Source organism: Myxocyprinus asiaticus, chromosome 48 (genome assembly GCF_019703515.2).
Source record: "Myxocyprinus asiaticus isolate MX2 ecotype Aquarium Trade chromosome 48, UBuf_Myxa_2, whole genome shotgun sequence".
In the NCBI taxonomy this organism is placed as follows: Eukaryota; Metazoa; Chordata; class Actinopteri; order Cypriniformes; family Catostomidae; genus Myxocyprinus; species Myxocyprinus asiaticus.
The window spans coordinates 27,466,774-27,491,683 of record NC_059391.1 but is presented as its reverse complement, the minus strand read 5'-3'; the positions used below and the strand labels follow the sequence as shown (position 1 = coordinate 27,491,683).

The 24,910-nt window shown below is 40.0% G+C and overlaps 1 protein-coding gene across 1 annotated transcript in view; it reads left to right on the top strand.

Annotated features, from left to right (window-relative positions):
• The window catches only part of LOC127437668 (neogenin-like), a 150,054-nt gene that overhangs the window by 44,699 nt on the left and 80,445 nt on the right, over positions 1-24,910 (top strand). Inside the window, exon 2 of the mRNA XM_051692728.1 lies at positions 10,170-10,487. Coding sequence (XP_051548688.1) covers positions 10,170-10,487 — 318 coding nt within the window. The remainder of the gene's footprint in view (positions 1-10,169; positions 10,488-24,910) is intronic.

The window sequence follows — 24,910 nt, the reverse complement described above, 5'->3', positions numbered from 1 at the left end:
ATGTAAAGGAGCGGCGTACGAGTCCTGAAGAGCACGCGAGTCGACACTTGAGCTGAAAGTGTCGTAGAAGCTCCACAAAATGACGTAGTTGTGTTTTTCATCTCACATTTGCTTTTTCTGACACTATCAGTTAGGTTTAAGGTGGGAGGTCGGTTTTGTTGATTTGAAACTCAATAGAGCATTTCCTTAAAATCCCCATCTATTTGGGAGAACATTTATCTTGCTTTTAGTGCCACACAGTGGACATTTCATCTTGGAACTGCCTCAATACAAGAAGTCACATAAAATCATATTGCAAAAATGTCGCCAATGTCACTTTTTTATCATGAGATCAGAACGTCCCACAAAACACACACAAAGATGCCACTTGAGTGTAAGAACAGGTCCACCACAGTCCAACCTGCTCAAGGCCTGTCAGTCACTGGGGATCCCAACAGTTGCGAACCCCGTAGGGGGCCCTGAGGTTTTCCACACCAGTGCTGTCAAATTGTGTTCTCTGAGAGGAAAAACAAGCCTAAGGCAACATGTCTTCTGTGGTTTATGAGGTGCATTCCCAGTGGGACACTCTGATTGGCTGTTCTGAAGTGCCAGTAATCATTAGAGCGTTGCCAGTGCAATGAGTGTCCCACTGCTCAATACTCCACCAATTGTTGTTTATGTCCCCAAGCAGAACCTCTATTCTGGTCTTATTGTCTCGCCACACGTTTGCTGACAAGAATTATCTTGCAAACTACATCTTCGTCTAAATTGAAAATAAAGTGACATCCTTTTTGTTTAAATTAAGAGGAATGAACTAGCATACTAAATATGTGCTGTGAAGCTCCATATCCTTCAGGGTTTATGAGTGTTTGAGCACTTAAAAACATACTGTGACTGATTTAATAGCCAATGTGTGTCAGTAATAAGGTGGGATGGGCTTGTTTCATGGTAATGTTTCTGTGAATGATGTATTTTTAGCACACAGCCTTTCACACTGTGTGTGTGTTTGTGCATTTGCTTCTTTCTTTGTCCTACCAAATACAGTAGGTCCTAACAAGTACCATTGTATTACCAGAAAATGTACTGTGGAAAAATCATTGTAAATGGTATTCTTTAGATTACATTACCATTTTAATACCATTTGTGTAAATATGGCAATCAAGGTGAAAAATGTAATTTCTGTGCCACTAGCAGCACCAAACACAAGTTCACCTTTAACCTCCAATAATCAGATTAGTTAATTAATCAATAAGATTAATTTAACAATAAGAGCTTTTCAATGACCAGTTGCTAAACCTTTTGTCCCGATGCTGGAAAATCTGGTTACTTGATGGTAATCAAACAGTACCAAGTTATGTATCAAGTTGCAATGGTATTAAGAACTAATGTCATCATTAAACCATGGTACTGCTACCTTGCATTTTTGTAAGAGTTTTTCCCATTACACTTCTTGCATCTTGCTTTTCTTTTCCTTTTAATCCGTAAAGAACAAAATGTTTTTTCATGTCTTTCACTGAGATTTTTCATTTCAGTGTGAGGATCTAGAGTTCTCACAATTCGATGAAACATCGAAAGAACTTAAAACTTGGAAATAAAGTTCTTACGGGGGGAAAAAACAACTAATATTTCAACAGAGGAAGGTTAGACTTCAAAGGACTTTCTTGTGTGCCCACCCAAGGAGAAAGTGGGGGATAGATTGAAAGAGATATTGAAGCAGCTTTTTCCACTAACATCTGCATGTGTTTACCCTTAGGGATGGTTTGTGTTTTCATCTTAGACTCGCTTTGATAGGTTAAATTCTTGAGTCTAAGACCAGAAATATACCCTACGCAGGTACACAAATACATGGCCAATGCATTGCAAGCGCACAGTTCCTTACTCAAGTTACCCTCAAATGAGCCATTAAAAAAAGATGTCTACTTGAGATGCATTATGAATTTGCTCTGACACATTTCGGAACACGACAATGCATAAAATTGAGCCTGCGTTGCTAAAAGCACGTTCATTCATGTATTTGCATAGGATTTGTACTTGTTGCGTTAGGAATTGCTCTCTTGACGCATTTTGGAATGTAACGATGCATAAAATCGAGCTTGTTTAGCTAGAGGCACCTTCCTTCATGTATTTGCAAATAATTTGTACTTGCATTGCATTAGAAATTGTTTTAAGACACATTTCCGAATTCAACAATGCAAAAAATCTTGCATACCAAGAAACACCTCTGTTCACAAATTTGTGTAGACTTCCTACGCATTTCTACAAATTTCTAGGAACTGTGCTCCAACACTTTTCAGAATGCACCAGTGCATACATTTGAGCTTGTATAGCTAGAAACACCTTCATTCATGTATTTGCATAGAATTCGTATTTGCATTTGACACATTTGTAAACGTGACAATGCATAAAATAGACTTTGCTTCGATAAAACCACCTTTGTTCGCATATTTGCTTAAGTATGTTTTCGGGGCTAACGCTACTCCAAGGGCAAGCTTATATCTTTTGACATCTGAAGGTGAAGACACATTATTGAGGTCTGAATAAGATCCTTTGCTCTTAAAAGGATAGTTCACCCAAAAGTGAAAATTTTGTCATACATTTTTCACCCTCGTGTTTGAACAGATCGAACTGCCCTATGCTTTTTTCACGAGTATTCATTCTACACCCATTCATTCTACATTACAGAGGGGCCCTTGTGAAGCAAAGATATCAACGATACATTACGTCTCCCTGAGGACAGCTTTTCATTTAAGTTTGTTTTGGATTTGTTTCGCAAAAGCACTAGGCTTTGAACTAAAGGTGATAGAATCTGAAAACATTTCCAAATCCACCAATATGGCTGGATTAGTATTATCTGAACTGGAACATTGTTTTCGAAGTACGCCGAGATTCGTGTTGTGAAATGACTGACATTTTCCTCCCCGAGAGTTCATGGAGTTCTTCAGAGTCTTTTGGAAATACACTGGAACAGTTGTTTAAACTTCATTGAGTATGAATAAAACAAACCGTACCATGGAACTACCATCACTGAACCAAGGTATTCCTACTGTGCCTTTTTTGTAAAGGCCAAATATATCCCATTAGACTGATCTGCAAGCAACTCACAAGGTTTTCAAATCCATACAGAACAAAATGTCATTCATTAACACAGCTTGAGAAAACCTGTTAAAAAAAATGAAAGTATTTTGCTTCTAGATACAAGGAATCGATATTCTCATCACTCTCTGAATCAAGTCTTAAAACTGAAAAGGTTTCCCAAATCGACCAACATTTCTGCTGAAAAAAGCTGGTTTGCCGATCTAAGCTGCTCTCCCAGGCTTGCACACTTTTCAGCCAGTCAGGATGGGAGACCAGCATATGCCAGCAAACCATCTTAAGGCTATGGTATAATTCATTTTTTCCATGTGGCATTACGTAATGTGCACGGTCAAGCACTCTAGCCTTTCAAAGTATACTCTATCATACTCTATACCGAAGTAAACTTTGGCTTTTAGGCTGTTTAAGTAAAAAAGTTTAGAAGGGGTGGCTACAAAGCATTCATTGGACTGGTATGTTGTTTCCAACTTACACTGAGGTTCAAGTTGTGGGTTCTCTGGCCATTTTTGTCAATGAGTTTTTGGAATAAAAAAGGGAAAAGTTGGTTGAACTTCACTGAGAATGAAGTGGCACTGAGGCAATGGCTTCACAGCACACTGTTGAGCCTTCTCCATATTTCCTTGTAACAGTAGGGCTTTATTATTGTAATTTGATTAATGGTAAAGTCTTGTTGGAGCCTCCTTGAATAGCGGCATTGTGTCAGTGGACCAGAAGTGACTTCCCCCTCCCGCTGTTTCTTGAAGACTGCTGAAACCTTGCTCGTTGGAGGGGAAAATAATTTGACAGGCCCACAACCCAGCCTTCAGCCCCTTGGAGGGCTCCCATAATGTCCCCCATGGGCCTGGTTGCTTGTTCTCACTCGTGTGAGTGATAAAAGAGCAGGGCGCAAAATATCAGCCCTCATTGTCTTGCTGTAATCAATTACCTCACTGCAAATTTTCCCTCTACCATCACCTCTGTCGAGATGAGCTGCAGTAAATATAGCCTTGTAAAGCAATGGTTTGTTTCCGGTTGGAGAGATCACAGATTTGGGGTTTTTATTATAATTTTTGATTATAAGATTTGATGGTTTTAATTGCAAATGCATGGTGATGTTAGCTGCTTATGTTCAACAAATGAGACCTAAATTGTTTGTGTATAACTAATAAACATGCATGACAATCAATAACAAAATAAAGGCGGTCGGGGAGTCTATTCCCTCCTCCCCTCGCGGACGGTGGTCTTACCTCGACCCCTCTGCGTTTCTGGCGGCCGGCAGGGCACTCCTCTGCCCCTGGCAGCGGCTTTCAGGTGGTTAGGGAGTCCAGTCCCTCCTCGCCTCGCGGACGGTGGCCGTTCCCCGTGTCCGGGCGGTCGGAGTACGCCGTCCTCCGCCGGATGGCAGCGGCACTCCCCTGGGTGGACGGCAGTGTCGAGGACTATGACGGGCATCCCTCCTCCCTCCCGGGTTTCGGCACCAATGTAAAGGGGTTCAGGAGGTGGCGAGAACTGGCTTGAAGGTGCAACTCATAATTTAATAGTGAATTAAAGCAAAAGCTAAATAACAACCAAACATGCAGGACAGCTGCCTGAAGCTCTCTCTTTCCCTCGAACTGTCATCTCCAGTCGCCTTTATCCCTCGCTTGCCTCATTAGGGTGATTGGGGTCCGGGCGTGCGTCATTCCGGCCCGGTCCCGCCCTCCTCCGCGCTACACTATGCTGATGTGTGCATTCAAACTTGTTGCAGTTTCAACCCCATCATCCTAGTCTCATCGCCATTACTTGACAATTTTGGGCAAATAAATTAAGACAATTGGTATCACTTTACAATAATCTTCTATTTATTAACTTGCATGATGCATCATGAACTAACAATGGACAATGTTATAATTGACAGCATTTATTAATCTTGGTTATTGTTCATTTATAAAAATACAGTTGTTCATGTTAGTTCATAATGCAATAACTAATGTAAAAAAAATACTGCTTTTAATTTAAAAATGTATTAGTATGTTGAAATTAACATTTAGAAAATGAAAATGAATCACCGAGATCACATTTTCCCCATTCTGATGGTTGATGTGAATATTAAGTGAAGCTCCTGACTTGTATCTGCATGATTTTATGCATTGCACTGCTGCCAGATGATTGGCTGATTAGATAATCGCATTAATAAGTAGGTGTACAGGTGTTCCTAATAAAGTGCGGTGATTGTATATTTTTCTGGAGTCCAAGAATTACTCTTAAGGTAATTGAATTAGCTGATTGGGTTGGCAGATGATGTAAGGGCCGTATCCACCATAGACATTAAGTGGGGACACGTCCACATAATATTTAGATTAGTGGTCGATTAATATGGTTTCTTTTACATTTGGTCCCCCAATCTTGAATATTTTGTTACATTCTTGGGTTCAGTGCCACTAGATTGTCCTAGTTTCTGGTTGCTTTGGGGTTCTGATTCTTGCTGAATTTGTTACCAAGAAGTGTTGAATGGATATTGGGATGTTTGCCCTCTGGGACACTCAATTTCTATGTTTTATGAGGTAGAAATGGGCTCTCCAGGGAGGAACCCCACTAAACAGAATCAGAATGAGCTTTATTGCCAGGTATGCTTACACATACAAGGAATTTGTCTTGGTGACAGGAGCTTCTAGTGTACAACAATACATAAACAATACAAAAACAGCAGCAAGACATAGATAATAATACAAAATAAAACTAATTATACACATACATACATACACATGGGTAGTGCAAATCTAATACAATCTGTTATGGACAGTGCAAATGTTTTTTTGTTTTGTTTTTTCAGAGGAATGAAATGGCAGAAGAGGTTGGGTATGTTGGATAAATATAAGAAAGACTAAACTGTGTATTGCACATAGTTATTGCTCAATGGGGCAATAAAACTGTTCCTGTGCCTGGCAGTTCTGGTGCTCAGAGCTCTGAAGCATCGGCCAGAAGGCAACAGTTCAAAAAGGTAGTGGGCAGAATGAGTGCCTGCTTCTATTACAATGAAGAACCCCACCTGTCGTCCCTTCTGGTCTTACGGAGATAGATTACATGTGCTGTTATCCTTGGTGAATCTGTAATCTTGAGTCCCAGTGAGAGGTAAAGTATCCTAACGTGCTAATGCTCCACAGAATGGGCTTGTGGAAAGTCGCAATCAGATTGGCTGGAAGTGTGAAGAATTCTGACGAGCAACTATTTAAAACCTGTTTATTGTTAATGATGGGTTTTAACACTTTGTTGTTGGTATAATTGTATTCAAACCAGCCTGCAGGTTTTTTTTGTGTGTGTGTTTTGTGTTTGGTCTTTGCTTGCAAATTCTGAACTAGCCTTAATTCTGAGTGTTTGAAAGAGACAACGTGGAAAATGAAGAGTGATTGCTTTTGCAAGATGAAAAGAGAGGAAGATGGATTAAAGCTCAATGTCCCTAATTACAGTCTATTAAAATCAGTCTAAAGATGATGAGAGGAGACCGAAAGAAACTGTTTATACGTTAAAATACTTTCTCCTATCCCAGTTTGATGTGCAGTCAACTAGTCATGCTTAGGTTTATTGAAGAGTGTAAACACTGGATCTGTAGCACTTTCAAAACATTGCGAAAGGGGCGGTAGGAGAGTTTGGGAAACGATAATTATATTTAGCAATTTCGTTTGGCGCTAGTGCCGTGGAAATGACAAACTTTTGACATTTTGTTCCATTAATCCATTGTATTCAAGCAACCTAGTTTACTTTTTACGTGGCCTGTTGCATGTATTGCGGCAGTTTCCTGGTGAAATGAACACTAGAGGCGCTACAACAACAACTAATTTTATTCACTTTCACACAAATCACGAGTTAAATGGCAGATTATCAGTTCTTGAACACTTTTCACCCTATTCGTCACACAATGCTAGCCTATGACAAATATTTTTACTATAGGGCATGACTTATTTTAACGTTTTAACGTTAAGTACATTTACAAGCTTGTTCGTGTGCGATCAAACTGCGTGCTAGCTCAACTGATAGAGCATTGCACTTGTGATGTAAAGGAGCGGGTACGAATCCTGAGGAGCACGCGAGTCCACACGTGAACCGAAAGTATCATAGAAGCACCACAAAATTATGTGATTGTGTTTTTCATCTCACATTTGCTTTTTCTGACACTATCGGTTATGTTTAGGTTTAGGGTAGGGAGGTCAGTTTTGTTGATTTAAAACTCGATAAGGCATTAAACTTAAGTCTCATCTGTTTGGGTGAACATTATCTCGCTTTTAGCACCATTTGATGCACAATTTACTTCAGAACCGCATAGATGCATGTAAGAAAACATGAAATAGGCCTGTAACTTTGCAAAAATTACTCCACAGTCACGTAATTTTCTGGTAATATTTAAGGGTAATTTTGTCTTTTTTTGTGTATTCATTTTCCTGATTGTGAATATGGGTAAATCAAATTTTTTTTTAAATGTCAGACCACATTTTAAGAGACAAGAAAATAAGAAATTCCATTTTTTTTTTCAATTGAAATCAGTGCAATTTAAAGGCAGTACAACAAATATCACTACAATGTATTAACATTAAATTTTTTTTGCATTGCACAATTTATTTATTTTTTGGATCACACCATTGAGAATTTGTTGGAGGGAAATGTGCTTAATTGTCACGAAAATAAAGTAACAATGTAAAAATCCTAATGGTTCAGAAAATAATAAAATACATGTTCTTTGCACAAAAAAGATAAAATTAAAGATATATATTTTTAATAAACAACCAGATCATGTTCTTGACAGGTTTCATGAGATTCAACCTTGTAAGTTCATGTAAACTGTAAAACTAGGGCTGCAAATGGACACGTACCTTTGACCAGCCCTAGAGACTGTCGATAGCTTTCACGAAGGGGCAAATTTTCGCTTGTGTCGCCACTTAAAGCATCGTTGTGTTGCCTTTCACACTTAATCTTTGCTCGTCACCATCACCTGCTTTCTTACATGCCACTCACATGCACTCCCACAACGCAACAGTTCCACCAAACAAACCGAAGCTTGACGCGGTCTGTTAGATGCAGGAAGTAAATAACGTGTGACACTTTAATCGATTTCCTTGATTTTATTTTGTATGTTGGCTTCCTTCATACCCCTCCCTCCTAACCCTTCTGGGATGTTTTTCTCTCACTCCATGCATCTGTCAGAACGTCTTTCTCTTTCATTCACTAGTATTTCATTTCTCTGGAGAGCTCTCGCCCTTTTCCGAGAGGTCGCTGACTGTGGCGGTTTTGAAGTGGGTATTCCTCCAAGTGTGCAGACTAAGGCTAACAGCTTATACTTACCAAGCCCAAAGCCTCATTTTCTGCCTGTCTCGGGGCTTCTGGGTCAAGGATACATTGCTAAAGCCCTCCAACAGCAATTCTGGACTCCATCCGATTAGTTTCAGCCAGCCTGTGACAAACATCCAAAGCCATAAACTCTAGCACCGCTTGGGCACATTTGGCAATATTTGTCTAAATGTTACCCTTCTGACTTTTCTACAACTAGCATCCAGTGTAATGACGGTGGATTTCCGTTTTACCTGCATGGGCACATTTTTAGATCAAGTTCAGTTGAACTGAACAACCAAACTTCAAGGGAATAGGACTTGTACTAGTCAACTAATTTCCCAGAAAAGTCGTCTTGCCAAGTTTCCCACACTGCAAAATGTGTAATTCCTTGTTGTTTTACTAAACTTGGCATTTGGGAGCTTGTAAAAGACCGTTTGAGTTAGTGTTCGTTTCATTTAAGTTGAAAGCTTCATAGTTGGTTCTCCATCTGTAGTCTTATTAGACCTTGGAAAAGAAATTGAATCAATAAGGGAATTATATGGTGTCATAAAAATTTGCTAATCTATAAAGAGTTTTATAATATAAACCTTGTAATTACAGAAATGGTAAAGTTTTAAATGATTGCTTTTTTGCATCTGTTTTTTGTCTTGAGAAACACTTTTTTTTTTTTAGGAACCATTTGCATGAAAACATTTTTAGTGTGCAAGCAAGCGGCGAGCAAATTGCCTTCAGAACTCGAAAGGGTTGTCGTTTCCTACGTAATTAAAGAATAATGCAGGTTGTTTGCTACGTTACGGAGAGTTGTGCTGTAATTGTTTTTGCACAACACCGCTGGTGCAGATAATTGGCTGTTATCGCTGTCTGAACAATGCGAGTTGGTGACTGAACACTGTTATGTATTTTAATCATACGTCACAATAAATGTCAAGCAATTATGTCAGCATGCCCAGAGTTATTTTTGCTCAGCTGTTTCACAGCGGAATGACAGGGAAAAGGAAGAGTAACTTCATAAAGATTTTGACCCATAACCATTCCAGAAGAGCATTATTGCTCGTATAGCTTAGTGTGGTTTTGTTCATGGTTTTCGAAGATGAGTTCATGTCAAATTACTACGTAATTTCGCTATTTTCTGTCAAGTGACAGGTGAGTTTCCACTAAAATACTCTTCAAGTTTAATTGGACACACAGCCTTTGACGTCGACAACAAACGATATCGGAAATGTTCCTTTTAAATTGATATGCCTATTTATTTTGTAATTCTAACCATTCACAATAATATGGTTATTTATAAATATATTTTATTAATGCATTTTGAGTTGTCTTTACCCACTGTCCGCAACCCAATTGTGACCCACCAGCACACTGGCCCCCATATTATCATATTATAAGAAAACTTTTATTATACTAATTTAAACTTTTATATTTTGATACTTGTGACAAAAACATTATTTCATAATTGTAAAAAAAAAAAAAAAATGTGTGTGAATTAAGTTGTGTACACCTGAATTCAAGGTGCAAGGAAAATATTTTAATACCTTTTACTTGATGGTTACACCACTTGACATTTTTTTTTTTTTTTTTTTAATTGTTTGTAGAAAATGCTATACATTTTTCAAAAATGTGTGAAACCAACATGGACACAGAATATAGCTCTATGAACTTGCCCCGTGTGTTTACAACTACATTTTTAAAAAATTTGTCTTTTTTTTCCACCTCAGACAACCTTATTTGTCAATGATCCATATGCTAATTTGTTCTAGTGCATGAATCGTTTTGGCTGTAAATCACCTTTAATTAATTTCCCTCTCTCTTTCCAGGTTCTAATATTCGGGGTTTCACTCCGTTCAGGTTCTCTGTGGAACCCGTCGACACGTTGGCTGTACGTGGTCTCCCCGCCGTTCTGAACTGCTCGGCCATTAGCGACACTCCGGTAAGGGTAGAATGGAAGAAGGATGGAACATTCCTGAATCTGGCAGCGGACGATAGGAGAAGACAGCTCGCTGATGGGTCTCTACTCATCAGCACGGTGATCCACACCAAACACAATAAGCCTGATGAGGGGGTCTATCAGTGTGTGGCAACCATCGACAATTTGGGTACAATCAGCAGCCGAACCGCACGACTCACTGTGGCAGGTATTGACATGATAACTTTTTGTAGGGGACATACTTGCACGGAAAAAAGTGTTCTTAAATGGACTAAATAATGTCTTGATTCATAACTAAAAATGCCAAATGTTATTTTTGGTTAGGGTTGATATAATAAGCACTTTCTAAGAACTAGTTAACATTTTCGAGGTTCATGGTATTGAATCTTTGAATAATAATATTCTGAGATTTGTTTTAGGTAGTAGTAAACTACAACAAGCAAAAGTTTATATTCTGTTTAGTCAGAAGTCTCTGTAAGCACTTGGGTTAGTTGTGTTATGGGCTGTTGCTATGTGGTTGCTAGGGTGTTATTAGAGGTTGCTTGGTAGTTGTTTACAAAACCAAGTCAAAAAAGTCTAACCCCAAGTCTGCGATTTTCTAGTCTTTATATGAATCATGTTCTCTTTTTAATTTAGGTCTAAATGATTTTTTCACCTGTTTTGTTCACTTGATAATCGTACAGTAGATCTGATTGCTTGAGGTGTTATGTCCATATCAGAATAGTGTTGGAAGGTCCAATTCATTTTAGAGAATTGGTTCGTTTGTTCAGTTCAGTGGATAGCTTCAAAGTTATACATTTTTTATGATAGTAACCTAGGTAACGAGTCATCAGCTGGCACGTGTAACGGGATCCAGCTGAGAAATAGTTGTGCAATGTGTATAAACCTCACTCTCCTGACCTCAAGAGGTGCACTAGCGACTGACACTAGGGGCTGTAGCCTTTAGCCTCCTTGTTAACGCACCCGCCTCCCATGCCGGAGATGCCGGTTTGAGTCCCGTACGGAGCGGGCAGAACAGGAGCGTCACAATGGTGCCGTGACCCGGATGGGAGTGAGGTTTGGGGGGGTGAGTGTAACAGTGGCCAGCTGATTGATAGCTGTGCAATGTATATAAACCTCACTCTCCTGACCTCAAAGGTGCACTAGCGACTGACGCTAGGGTCTGTAGCCTTTAGCCTCCTTGTTAGCGCACCTGCCTCCCATGCCGGAAATGTCGGTTTGAGTCCCATACAGAGCGGGTAGAACAGGAGCATCACAATGGTGCCGTGACCCGGATGGGAGTGAGGTTTGGGGGGGTGAGTGTAACGGTGGCCAGCTGATAGATAGCTGTGCAATGTATATAAACCTCACTCTCCTGACCTCAAAGGTGCACTAGCGACTGACACTAGGGGCTGTAGCCTTTTGCCTCCTTGTTAGCGCACCTGCCTCCCATGCCGGAGACACCAGTTCGAGTCCCGTACGGAGCGGATAGAACAGGAGCGTCACAATGGTGCTGTGACCTGGATGGGAGTGAGGTTTAGGGGGGTGAGTGTAACGGTGGCCAGCTGATAGATAGCTGTGCAATGTATATAAACCTCACTCTCCTGACCTCAAAAGGTGCACTTGTGACTGACACTAGGGGCTGTAGCCTTTAGCCTCCTTGTTAAAGCACCCGTCTCTGGTTCGAGTCCCGTACGGAGCGGGTAGATCAGGAGCATCACATGCACAATAGTAAATAAAAACGTCATGTCCAAACCACACCCATGATTAGTTTTAACCTGTCATCAACGCTCTTTCGAGCTGTCGAGTTCCCTTGGGTCAAGAATTTCAGAGATGTGCAAACAGGAGAAATATCACCAAACAAACACCTTGGCAGAACAAAAACGTCACTGCATCTCGTCGTCATTGTTAGGCGAACTGAAGATTTGCGAATGAGTTCGATTGAATAATTTAAAAAGAATTGGTTCAAAAGAACTAGTAGTCGGCCGATATTTAGTAATTTAGTAAAAAAGGTTATATTTTGGTCTGTCCTCACCCAAAACTGATTCGATCACTCGGAAGATATGGATTAAACCACTAGAGTCGTATGGATTACTTCAATGCTGGCTTTGTCATTTTTGGACCTTCAAAATTCTGGTCACCATTCACTTGAATTGTATGGACCTACAGAGCTGAAATTTTCTTCTAAATATCTTCATTTGTGTTGTGCAGAACACAGAAAGTCATACACTTCTGGGATGGCATGAGGGTCAGTAAATGATGAGAGAATTTTCAATTTTGGGTGAACTTTCCCTTTAAACTGCTCGAGCATTTTATTCTCCTCGAAAGTTCCCTTTAAATTTTAACTGTCCTGTCTAATGATAAAAAGGAAAATGCCAATAAAACTTCCATCATATCCCGTCTACACAAAACAATTGAGTATCTTTCGAAGATAAACTATAAAAATCAATTAAATTGTGATGTTTTTATATAATGGCATCAGGTATATCAGTCGATCACCAAGAACGATTTGTTCGCGAATCAGACACCACTATATCAGAAACCAGGCAGGACAAGTTGAGCTCAAAAGTTTAATACACAAGGTTAGAAGTGTGTTCAGATCCTTAACCCTAAGAATGAGCACTTGAATTTTACACACCCTGACACTGCTATACTGTCAGAATGTAGCCCATCAAGTTTCAGATTTTCTGAATTTTTATCTAGGATCAGTTTTCTGCAGACACAGTCTGTGTGAATGAGATTGTTCTTTACAGAACTCTGTGGTGGTTTCACACTGTGCTGTGAATCAATGTGTGTTTGAACAGCAGGTGTAGATATCAGCCTGAAATTCACAGTTTGCTCTGAATGAAACCTCCATTTCCTTTAAAGATGCCCAACAGAGTTTTACTCTCTTTGCTTGTTTTACTTCAAGAGTAACAGAAGTTCTCCTGAGAAATTCTAGCATGCGAAACCAGAATTACTATAAAAGTGTGTAGCATCCTAAAGGACAGTTTTATTGCTCTTTCATAGGTCATGTTACGTTTAATTGAAGTGTCAGCTTTGTCTCAGATGTTGTTCCTGAAAGTCAGAAATGAGAAGCTAAATGTCAATGTGGACAGCATTGCTCAGATCATTTGGTCTTGGAAGATTTTGAGAAATGTTTGAGATCATATTGAGATCTGACTTGACAAATCTGAGCACAGATTGAGAAATTGTTGAGATCTGAGACTCTAGAGGAGACACGTGAGATTCCTAAGGTCTTTTTCTTTAGCTTAAGCAAAAGTCTCCATTAGCTCTCCATATAAAGTCCTTGCTGTCTAGGAGAAACAATTGAGATGTTAAATTTCTTATGTGAAATTTTGGTTTTCTGATAGAATAGGGCAAACAGAGTGGGACCTGGGTAGCTCAGCGAGTATTGACGCTGACTACCACCCCTGGAGTCGCGAGTTCGAATCCAGGTATGTTGAGTGACTCCAGCCAGGTCTCCTAAGCAACCAAATTGGCCTGTTGCTAGGGAGGGTAGAGTCACATGTTGTAACCTCCTCGTGGTCGCTATAATGTGGTTTGCTGTCAGTGGGGCGCGTGGTGAGTTGTGCGTGGATGCCGTGGAGAATAGCTTGAAGCCTCCGCACGTGCTATGTCTCCACGGTAACGCGCTCAACAAGCCACGTGATCGGACGTGGAGGCAGCTGAGATTCGTCCTTCACCACCCGGATTGAGGCGAGTCACTACAACACCACGAGGACTTGGAGCGCATCGGGAATTGGGCGTTCCAAATTGGGTAGCGCGTTTAGTTAGGAAAACAATCGCAAAACAGTGTAGATGGAAGCTAATTGCTCTGAAAAATTCAGTGATTCGTAATTTATTCAACTGATAAGTCGTGAGTTTCTTTTTGAACGATTTTATAAACGCGGGCTCATAAGAGTAATTTCTTCGTGATTTGGACTACAATGGTCACGGTGAATGTTTGTTTTTACTTTCGGTTAGTGAAGAAAATTTAGGATTGTCTATTTATTGGATTACTTAGAAGCACCTGGGCTTCATATCTTGTCATATTCAATTTAGATTGAAAACTCACAACTTCATAATCAAATTTCTTTCGACGTATCGTTGAAGATTCTGGAGCGACACAGTGTCGCCGCTAAATAGCATTGGAGGAATCACTGGTTTTCCTCACAAAGGGCCTTTTCAAGCTCCAAAATAACAAAATGCCCAATCAAAGTTGTCTTCTGAAGCCATATAATAACTTTGTGTGAGGAACAGACTGAAATTTAAGTCATGGTATGCTAAAATATTGCTCCATATGAGTTTAGAACAAAATGAGGGTGAGTAGATGACAGAATTTTTCTATTTCTTTAAATAGAAGAAATAGAAGTTGTCATCTTACTGGTTACAAGTGATTTCTGTCCTCTTTTTCTGCATGCATGTACCACTTCCCTCTCGTTCACACAGGAACATGAATGACTTAAAGAAATCCGACAGAAGCTGTAAGTTTTACTTCAAGTTTTTGAGGAAAATGTTCCGCCTGCTTTTCAACTTCGAATAAAGAGTTTGACACTTGTGTAGTTCACACATTTGATAGTTCCTCACCTGTCTCTCTCTGCTCTTCAGGGAAAATTTGCCTCGAAGAACAATTGAAAACTCTTTTCATTCTCCAACAAAACTCTCTCTGGCTCTCATTTCTCCAGTCATCAGGTCTTTTCTCAGTAAAATCTCTCAATCTCGAGGCTGAAACTGTATGACTCCATATGCTGCTGGCAGAAATAAATGATGTTTCTTTCTTCATTTGATGAATGACGTTCTCAGGCTTTTAGAGGAAGAGGATTAGCAACAATGCATTATACTACATTAAGTCTCAGAAGAGCCTTTATATTTCCTTTTGTGTTTTCGTTGTAATGGCTGTCAGTTTTGTTTCTGTTGTGGCTCTTTTGCTCCGTGAAAGAGATGAACTCCGTGGCCCCTCAGAAAATGCACAAATATACTAGATTTTTCACATTTTTCAAAGAAAGTGTTAGTGCTGCTTGCCTGTGATAAACATGCTGCCATGAAGGGCATTGCTAGGGTATTCTGGGTGGTTTCTAGGACATTGATAAGATTACTAAACTGTTCTGGGTGTTTTTTGGTGCATTGCTATGCAGTTGCTAGGGTGATCTGGATGACTGTCAGCGTATTACACTGTGATTTCTAGTGTGTTCAGAGTGGTTACTAGTGTGCTACTGTGCAGTTGCTAGGGTGCTCTGGGTGGTTGCAAGGGTGTTCCAGTTGCTAGGGTGCTCTGGGTGGTTGCAAGGGTTTCTAAGGTGTTCCAAATGCTTTATAGCTTGTTGCTATACAGTTGCCAGGTTGTTGCTATGCAGTGCCTAGGGTGTTCTGAGTGCATTTTAGTGCTTTTTTGTGGTTGCTAAGTTCTTCTCTGTTTTTAGTGTGTTGCTATGTAGTTGTTAGGGTGTTCCGAGTGCTTTTTAGCTTGTTGCTATACAGTTGCTAGGGTGTTGCTATGCGGCCCCTGGGGTGTTCTGAGTGAATTTTAGTGTATTTGTGGTTGCTAAGCTTTTCTGGGTGTTTTGTAGTGCGTTGTTATGCAGTTGCTAGGGTGTTATTTCTTTCTAGTGTGTTGCTATGCTTTTGCTAAGTTGCTCTGTGTGGTTGATAGGTCTCTAAGGTGTTTCGACTGCTTTATAGCTTGTTGCTATGTGGTTGCTAGGGCATTGCTATGCAGTCCCTAGGATGTTCTGGGTGTTTAGCACATTACTATGTGGTTGCTAGGATTATTTGGATGGCTGCCAGTGCATTGCAATGTGGTTCCTTGGGTGTTCTGGATGGTTGCTCATTGGTTGTTTAAAGGCCCAAGTCAGGTCTCCTCTTTTATTATTTACCAGGAAAAAATCTTTAAAAAAGATTGCTTAAAAGACTATGGATTTGCAAATAAAGCAGAGTCCTTTAGCAGAGCCCATTCCAGCAGAAGAACACTTTGTGTTTAGGAAACTGCTCTTTTGTAGTTTTTAAGGACGTTTCCAAGGCGCATAGAGCTGTGATGGCACTAAACGGCTTTCACGAATTTAATTCATAAATCATCTGCAAAAGTAGAGGCTCGTCCTGTGCTTGTGTTGCCTGAGGCCCCTCCATCAGCTCCCATAATGCATTTATGTCTCGTTTCATTATACGGCTGCAATTCTAAAAACACAGTAGAAGACAGTGCGAGTCTCTGCTTTTCTTTCTTTTTTCTAAAGCAAAATGTAATTTATTCTTTCTTTTTTATTTTAGGGTGAAATATGACCTGTGCACATTGACAGGTTTTGTGAGGTTTTCGCTGATAAATACTGCTGAGTTTTCTTTCAGAGCCGTTGAAATGTGTAGATGTTTGTTATGGAGGGAATTCCGTTTGAATTTAGTTCGTTAAACAGTACGTCTGCAGCTCTTTCCTCGAGACTGCAGATAAATGTGTTTGATTAGTATCTAGCTGTAGGTTTTATAAAAGCGTCTCTCTCTCTCTCTCTCTCTCTCTCTCTCTCTCTCTCTCTCTGTTTTCAGCTTCAGTCGGCAGTGTGAACTCGTGCTCAGTGTCATTGTTACCATCTTTAGAGGGAAACTCGAAAAAAAATAATGAGACAGGCTGACACTGAGTGTGTGTGTGAGTGTGTGTGTGAGTGTGTGTGTGAGTGTGTGTGTGAGTGTGTGTGTGAGTGTGTGTGAGTGTGTGTGAGTGTGTGTGAGTGTGTGTGTGTGTGTGTGTGTGTGTGTGTGTGTGTGTGGGGGGGGGGGGGGGGGGCAGGTTTAAGTGGTTTACAAGGACTTTTTTTAGGTTACAAACTGGTAATTACAAGGGTATTATGCTATAAATGTAGTTTATGAGGACATTTCTAGTGTCCCCATAATTCAAATCACTTAAAAAACATACTAAACAAGTTTTTTGTGAGGGTTAGGTTTAGTGGTAGAGTTAGGGTTAGGGGATAGAATCTATAGTTCATACAGTATAAAAATCATTATGTCTATGGAGAGTCCTCATAATGATAGCTGCACCAACGTGTGTGTGTGTGTGTGTGTGTGTGTGTGTGTGTGTGTGTGTGTATAAAGAGGAGGGAGATACTAGGATGTGGCTTTGGCGTGTCACACCATTTTTCCTGCCAGAATGAATGAATGAAATTGCACATATGAAATAAATGTTGCCAAACTGTCAGAACCAGCGTCATCTTGCTTTAAATTATCTCTGGTGAACTGTGAAAAGCATTGAATTAAAGTGCATGTGTGTGTGTGTGGTTTCTTCATGCAGGCTACCCTGAACTTTTGGAGTAATGGCCCTTGGGAGAGTCCCTTTGCCGTGCACCGCTGGTTAGATCTAAAAACGTGGACAAGCACTTAAATGTGTGCGTGCGTATCTGTGCGTGCATTGAAATATCTCAGCGCTCTGCCTTACCTCGAAGTGCATTTAAAATCATTCAAATAGATTTTGTGTTTTCTGAAGCTTTTGTCAGCAACTCAGCCTACACTGTTATTTCTTGAACTTTACTAGAGGTATTTGCTAGGGCAAGCATAACTAATACTATTGCTCATACTTATGGGTAATATTTTGGACAAACACTTCATCTTCAGTATAAACTTCAATGCATATACTGTATGTAGAATACAATATTAAGGTCAACATGAAATCAAAATTGACTATATTTACTTATTAAATGTCCATTATTGTGCACAATTTATTAGCAGTATTGGGTGTAATCTGATTACAAAATGTTTTGTTACAGAAATTAAATACATTTTTGTCAAAAATTTGTGTAACATTACATTTGAAGTTCTTGTAATCAGATTACAGTTACTTTCAATTAAGTTAATTACTTTTTAGTACATTAATCTTTTATCCAATTATCATATCTGCCCGTTTGATCTTATTATTTGAAAAAGTCCACTGGAAAACGGCAGAAGATTTTGCCCAAATTGTAATTCCAACTTATCTAGTGATTTTATGGCATATATTCAAATACTTGTATTAAAGATTAATACCTGAAAAAATGTGAAAAAATAAATTGCAGAAAAAAAACAAAACAAAAAAAACACCTGAACATGTTAATATGTACATCTTTAAATAATTCAAATAAATAATGACTAACCAATTTATTGCAAGTTTTTTTAGTTTAGTATAAAATAGTAAAGTATAAAATATATTTATGATTTTTAAAATGTTTGTGATTTATCATGTACCATAATTTAATCACGATTAATCACGATTAATCACAGAAAATTGTGCAGTTAATTAGTTAAAAATTATCGCTTCACAGCCCTAATGTTATTACAATTTTAGAGAAGTAGTTAGTAATTTAGTGGATTACTCTCGTTGAGTAATTTACCCAACACAATCTTTTTATCTAAATATCAACTTCCTCCACTTCTGAAACAACTATTTTGCTGATGTAATCAAGACCGTGTGGGCAGGGCAAACTAATATTAACCAATAAGATCATAGCCCACTTTTCAGTGTACCACCCTACATTATTTCCCAGTGATTATTCTGTTTCACTCAGAAATACGGCACATTTCAGAAGTCAAATGCATTTTTGCCACTGACGTTTTATGTTGACATTTAGACCAGAAACATACTTTACGCAAGTATGCGTACACAGTTGAGAGCACATTTGCCAACGCATTGCCAATGTGTGGTCCGATTGAACATACATAACGTGCATTTTTGCATCAGTGTGGCAGTAACAAACCTCAGTACTTCAAGGGGGTGATAGAGTTACCTTCAAACATCGGTGCTGTTAAACTGGTTGTGGTATTATACTTGTAAGTTTCTATAAATATATTGACTTCTCATACTGTTGCTTTGCCATGCCAGTGGTTGACTTGAAAGAGAAAACTCGCCGTAGAAGCAGACAGTTCACAATAATGCCTGCAATAGTGCCCCTTGTGGCAAAGTTGAGAATGCAACGTGTACTTGCATTGTGTTATGAATTGCGGTCTGATACGTTTTGGAACGCAGCAACGCACAAAATATTGACTAAAAATGCACAAAGCTTGCATTGCTAGAAGTGGCAGTATGTTTTGACTTTAAGGAACATGAACATCCATGTGTCTAAAAACATTATTGACTATGGCAAAAAGTTAAAAGAAGTCTGGAGATGGTTATGTTCTTGACTGCTAAATGTTTTCTTTTATACTCACACACACACAAAGTGCAGCTATAATCTATATCAGTTTCTCTCCCTTTCTCTCTCTCTCTCACTTTCTCTCCTTAAATTATTCAATGTCACTTCAAAGTATTCCACACACTCCAGAACGCTGGATGTCCTGCCTAACATTTTACTGGGAATTCAATCAAATGTAACATTTCTTCTCATTTATTTGATTTATGAGTGGACTCGGATAGGTCGCAAACATTCCAGGCTCCCTGAGATCCAGGCTTCCTGAATGAGTTTATAATTAAAAACAGACATCTCTGTTGTGTCACAAATCATGTGGCTTGTTGAGCGCGTTGCCACGGAGACATAGCGCGTGTGGAGGCTTCACGCCATCCACCACGGCAACCACGCTCAACTCACCACGCGCCCCACTGAGAACGAACCACATTATAGTGATCATGAGGAGGTTACCCCGTGTGACTCTACCCTCCCTAGCAACCGGGCCAATTTGGTAGCTTAGGAGACCTGGCTGGAGTCACTCAGCACGCCCTGTGTGATTCGAAATCGCGAACTAGCGAACTCCAGGGGTGGTAGCCAGCGTCTTTACCACTGAGCTACCCAGGCCCCCCCAAAACTGTGTTTTGTATTTTTGTGGAAAGACAAATTTTCACTTTTATGTAACTTTTTATTAACAAAAAAATAAACATGTTCACTTAAAGCGCAATGGTGAAGCTTCAGTTTAATCACTCAAACATTGAAACACGGCAGCGGCCAACACACAAGCAGCTTCTCAGCTGGGCTCTTTCTCTCGACTGCTGCTGTCTCCTCTCCTTAAAAGCCCAAATCACTCCTCATTGAAACACAAGTCAGGTGTAAAGCACAGGTGGAAATCAATCACCACACATCTCCCCTACTTCCCTCTCCACAGCATGGTGCTCAGCCACGCCTCTGCCGCCACATACCCCCACCGCCTGACTGAGGCCGGCGAACCATCCGGCCTACCACCAACTCACCCCAACCCACCTCGCTCCGAGAGAGGAAATCAGCCACAGCCATCTGTGCCCCCGGCCTGTGGACCACCTCGAATTTAAAGGGCTGAAGTGCCAGATACCAACGAGTGATCTGCGCATTAGTATCCTTAATGCGGTGGAGCCATTGGAGAGGGGCAAGGTCTGAACAGAGGGTGAAGGCCCTCCCAAGCAGGTAGTATCGAGGGTGAAGACCGCCCACTTGATGGCCAGACACTCCTTTTCTACCATACTGTACCTATTCACTTACCGAGAGCTTTTGGCTAATGTATAGCACGGGGCGCTGCTCCCCCTCCACTACCTGGGACAACACAGCCCCCAACCCCCTGTCCGATGTATTTGTCTCTCAGACAAAAGGGAGAGAGAAGTCAGGAGAATGCAACAGTGGACCGCCACAGAGTGCGGCTTTTACTCGTAAGAAATCCTGTCGTCATGGCTCCCGGATACGCCATCAAGTGGTCCTCAGCCAGGCGGACTGCGTCCTCCAGCGACGTCGGGTGGTACCGGACCCACTCCGCGGTCCTTTTGGGCAGCTGGTCGACGAACTGTTCCAGCACCACCAAGTTGAAAATTCCCCCTGCGTCACAGCCCTCCGCTAGCAACCACCTCCAGCAGGCATCCCGTAGCTGCTGGGCAAAACCAAATGGGCAGCCGAATTCCCCATAGGTCAGTTCCCAGAAGCGCTGACGATGTTGCTTGGGGTCCCGGCCGACCCTCTGTAGGGTGGCCCGCTTTGCATCTGGATACTCCAACAGGTTAGCCACTGGCATTTGTTGGGCTGCAAGCTGAGCCTCCCCCGAAAAAAGCGACAGCAGACGGACTGCCCACTGCGTCTGGGGCCAGCCGAACCCAGTAACGGCCTGCTCAAACAGCTCAATGAAGGCTTCGGGGTTGCCCTGGGGTCCCATCTTGGCCAGGGTGATCTGAGGTGGGGGTCTCGTGGCCAGTGTCGCTGCTGGAGTACCATGCGGCAGCAAGCTCTGGAACACCTGCTGGTCCTCCACCTGGGCTTGCAGGAGTGCCTCCAAACGTTGCTTCTGTTCCGCTCGAAGCTCCAGGAGGGCCTTGTGTTGAGTCTGGTGGATGTCAGCAAGTTTTGATGATCTCCAACGCGAGTACTCCATGACAATGTATCGCCCTCACTCCCAGGTTTTGTCACCAGTGTAATGAGGTTCAAGGAATGAGGAAGCAGGAGATGGCGATTCCAACTCAGGATTGTCACTTTTTATTAACAAAAAAATAAACAAGCTTGCTTAAAGCGCAACGGTGAAGCTTCAGTTTAATCACTCAAACACTGAAACACGGCAGCGGCCAACACTCAAACAGCTTCTCAGCTGGGCTCTATTTTCTTCTATTCTCTTCTATTCTCTCCAACCTTTGATTTTTGCCAGGCCCTAAGGTGTGCTCCAGATTGTTTGCCTGCTCTTGGGTTCATCTCCCGGCAAACTACCGACAAGATTGAGGTTATAAATGAACACTGCTGATGTCTAAAGGGTATGACCGACATCGATTGTTTCAGGATTGGTGGGATTTGACGGGTCCCTTATGTGTGATTAGTGTAGAACCGGTTGAGCTCCAACTTTAGAGAAAACCTGGTTTGTTGGAGATATTTTTACTGGCCTGTTCAGCTCAATAAACCTCTATTCTCCTAAACCTGATTAAATGAGTTTACCCGGATTGTTTATCGAGAACTATCGACACTGCTTTCTCCGGTTTGTTGGAATTCCCTTGGGTGCGTTGAGCTCATGGCAATAAGCTCAGGAGGCAGAGAAGCAAATGAAGTCAGGAAAACTCAAATGACTCAAGATAATTGCATTCCATAAAGTGTGCTTAATGGTTTGATTGCTTTAGCCCTCATCCTACATCTTTCTCACCCTCATGTTGTTCCAGACTTGTATGACTTTCTTCCCTCTATAGAACACAAAAGAATGTGAATGGTTGAATGTTAGCCGCAGTCACCTTACTCACCATTAACTTTCATTGAATGGAAAATGATGCAGTGAAAGTGAATGGTGACTGAGGCTAACATTCTCCCGTCACCGTCTTTTTTTGTTCCATAGAAGAAAGTCATACATTTTGTGGGTGAACTTTCCCTTTAAGAACACAGATTTAGCATCAAGCTTCTCATCTTTACGTCGAACTGAGTGACCTGTGTGCAGCCATTCAGAGTTGATGGGTGACCTTTTGAAAGATCTGGCCTGTCAACAGCCTCCATCATGGAGTGTAATGATGACTGGATGATCTCTCTCCTCCTCATGATCTGCATCGTCCTTTACTTCCAGCTGTGTCTCGAATTTAATGAGTTCACCTTCAGTTCTTCGGGCTATTGCACATCTTGCTGTTGTGGCTTTGATCCTTTTATTCTTCAGAGTATTTAAAGACTAAATACAATCTTGTATCTGGATTCTTACCTAGACAGTTTGAAAGGGGCATGCTACGCTTTTGTAGCTTAAATATTTTTTTTATTTTTTATTTTTTGGGTCATTGACAAATAAGGTTGGCAGAGATTATAAAGATGAGATGTCTTTTAAAAATCTAGTTTAAAACACACGTCAAGATCATGGAAATGTAATATTTGTGTCCATGTTGGTGTCTTATTTTTTTTAAAGTTATAGAATGTTATAAAAAAATATATATATATATATATATATATATATATATATATATATATATATATATATATATATATAATATATATTATATACACTGGCGGCCAAAAGTTTGGAATAATGTACAGATTTTGCTGTTTCGGAAGGAAATTGGTACTTTAATTCAGCAAAGTGGCATTCAACTGATCACACAGTATAGTCAGGACATTACTGATGTAAAAAAACAGCACCATCACTATTTGAAAAAAGTCATTTTTGATCAAATCTAGACAGCAGCCATCACTCCAACACCTTATCCTTGAGTAATCATGATAAATTGATCATTTGGTACTAGAAAATCACTTGCCATTATATCAAACACTGCTGAAAGCTATTTGGTTCATTAAATGAAGCTTAACATTGTCTTTGTGATTGTTTTTGAGTTGCCACAGTATGCAATAGACTGGCATGTCTTAAGGTCAATATTAGGTCAAAAATGACAAAAAAGAAACAGCTTTCTCTAGAAACTCGTCAGTTAATCATTGTTTTGAGGAATGAAGGATATACAATGCTTGAAATTGCCAAAAAAAAAAAAAAAAAAACTGAAGATTTCATATAAAGGTGTACACTACAGTCTTCAAAGACAAAGGACAACTGGCTCTAACAAGGACAGAAAGAGATGTGGAAGACCAGATGTACAACTAAACAAGAGGATAAGTACATCAGAGTCTCTAGTTTGAGAAATAGACGCCTCGCATGTCCTCAGCTGACAGCTTCATTGAATTCTACCCGCTCAACACCAGTTTCATGTACAACAGTAAAGAGAAGACTCAGGGGTGCAGGCCTTATGGGAAGAATTGCAAAGAAAAAGCCACTTCTGAAACAGAAAAACAAAAAGAAAAGGTTAGAGTGGGCAAAGAAACACAGACATTGGACAACAGATAATTGGAAAAGAGTGTTATGGATCTTAACCCCATTGAGCTTTTGTGGGATCAGCTAGACTGTAAGGTGTGTGAGAAGTGCCCGACAAGACAGTCACATCTATGGCAAGTGCTATATATATATATATATATATACTAAACTAAAAAAATACAGTGTATATATATATATATAACTGTATATTTAGTGACTTTTAAAATGTCATGTGGTGTAACCATCATGTAAAAGGTATTAAAATACTTTCCATGCACCGTAAAACCTGAACTGATTATTCATGGGAAAAAATATATACACTACCGGTCAAAAGTTTTGAAACACTTACTCATTCTTTATTATAATTTTTTTTCTTCACATTTTAGAATAATAGTAAAGTCATCAAAACTATGGAATGACATAAATGGAACTATGGGAATTATGTTGTGACTAAACAAAATCCAAAATAAATCAAAACTGTGTTATATTTTAGCATCTTCAAAGTAGTCACCCTTTGTCTAGAATTTGCAGACATGAACTCTTGACATTTTCTCAAGCAACTTCTTGAGGTATCACCCTGGGATGCTTTTTAAACAGTATTGAAGGAGTTCCCATCTATATGTTGGGCACTTATTGGCTGCTTTTCTTAATTATTCGGTCCAAGTTATCAATTTTAGAAACTTTTCTAAAGTTCATTTTAGATTTATAATGAAATAAATGAATATGGTGGCACAATTATATTTTTGTCTACAAAACTAATTTCAAACATTTAATCATACGCCTTCAGATCAAAAGATTTTTAAGATCATGAGAAACATTTCGGTCAAGTGTTTCAAAACTTTCGACCGGTAGTGTATATATATATATATATATTATCAGTAAATAATATCAATACATTTTCTCAGGGTTACTCCATATGACCTGAACAAAATCTGTCTTTTCATAAAAATGTCAGTATCTGATATTTCTTTAACACACAGTCACACAACATGGTGTCCTCTCTCTTTTTTTATTTATTTATTTATTTATTTA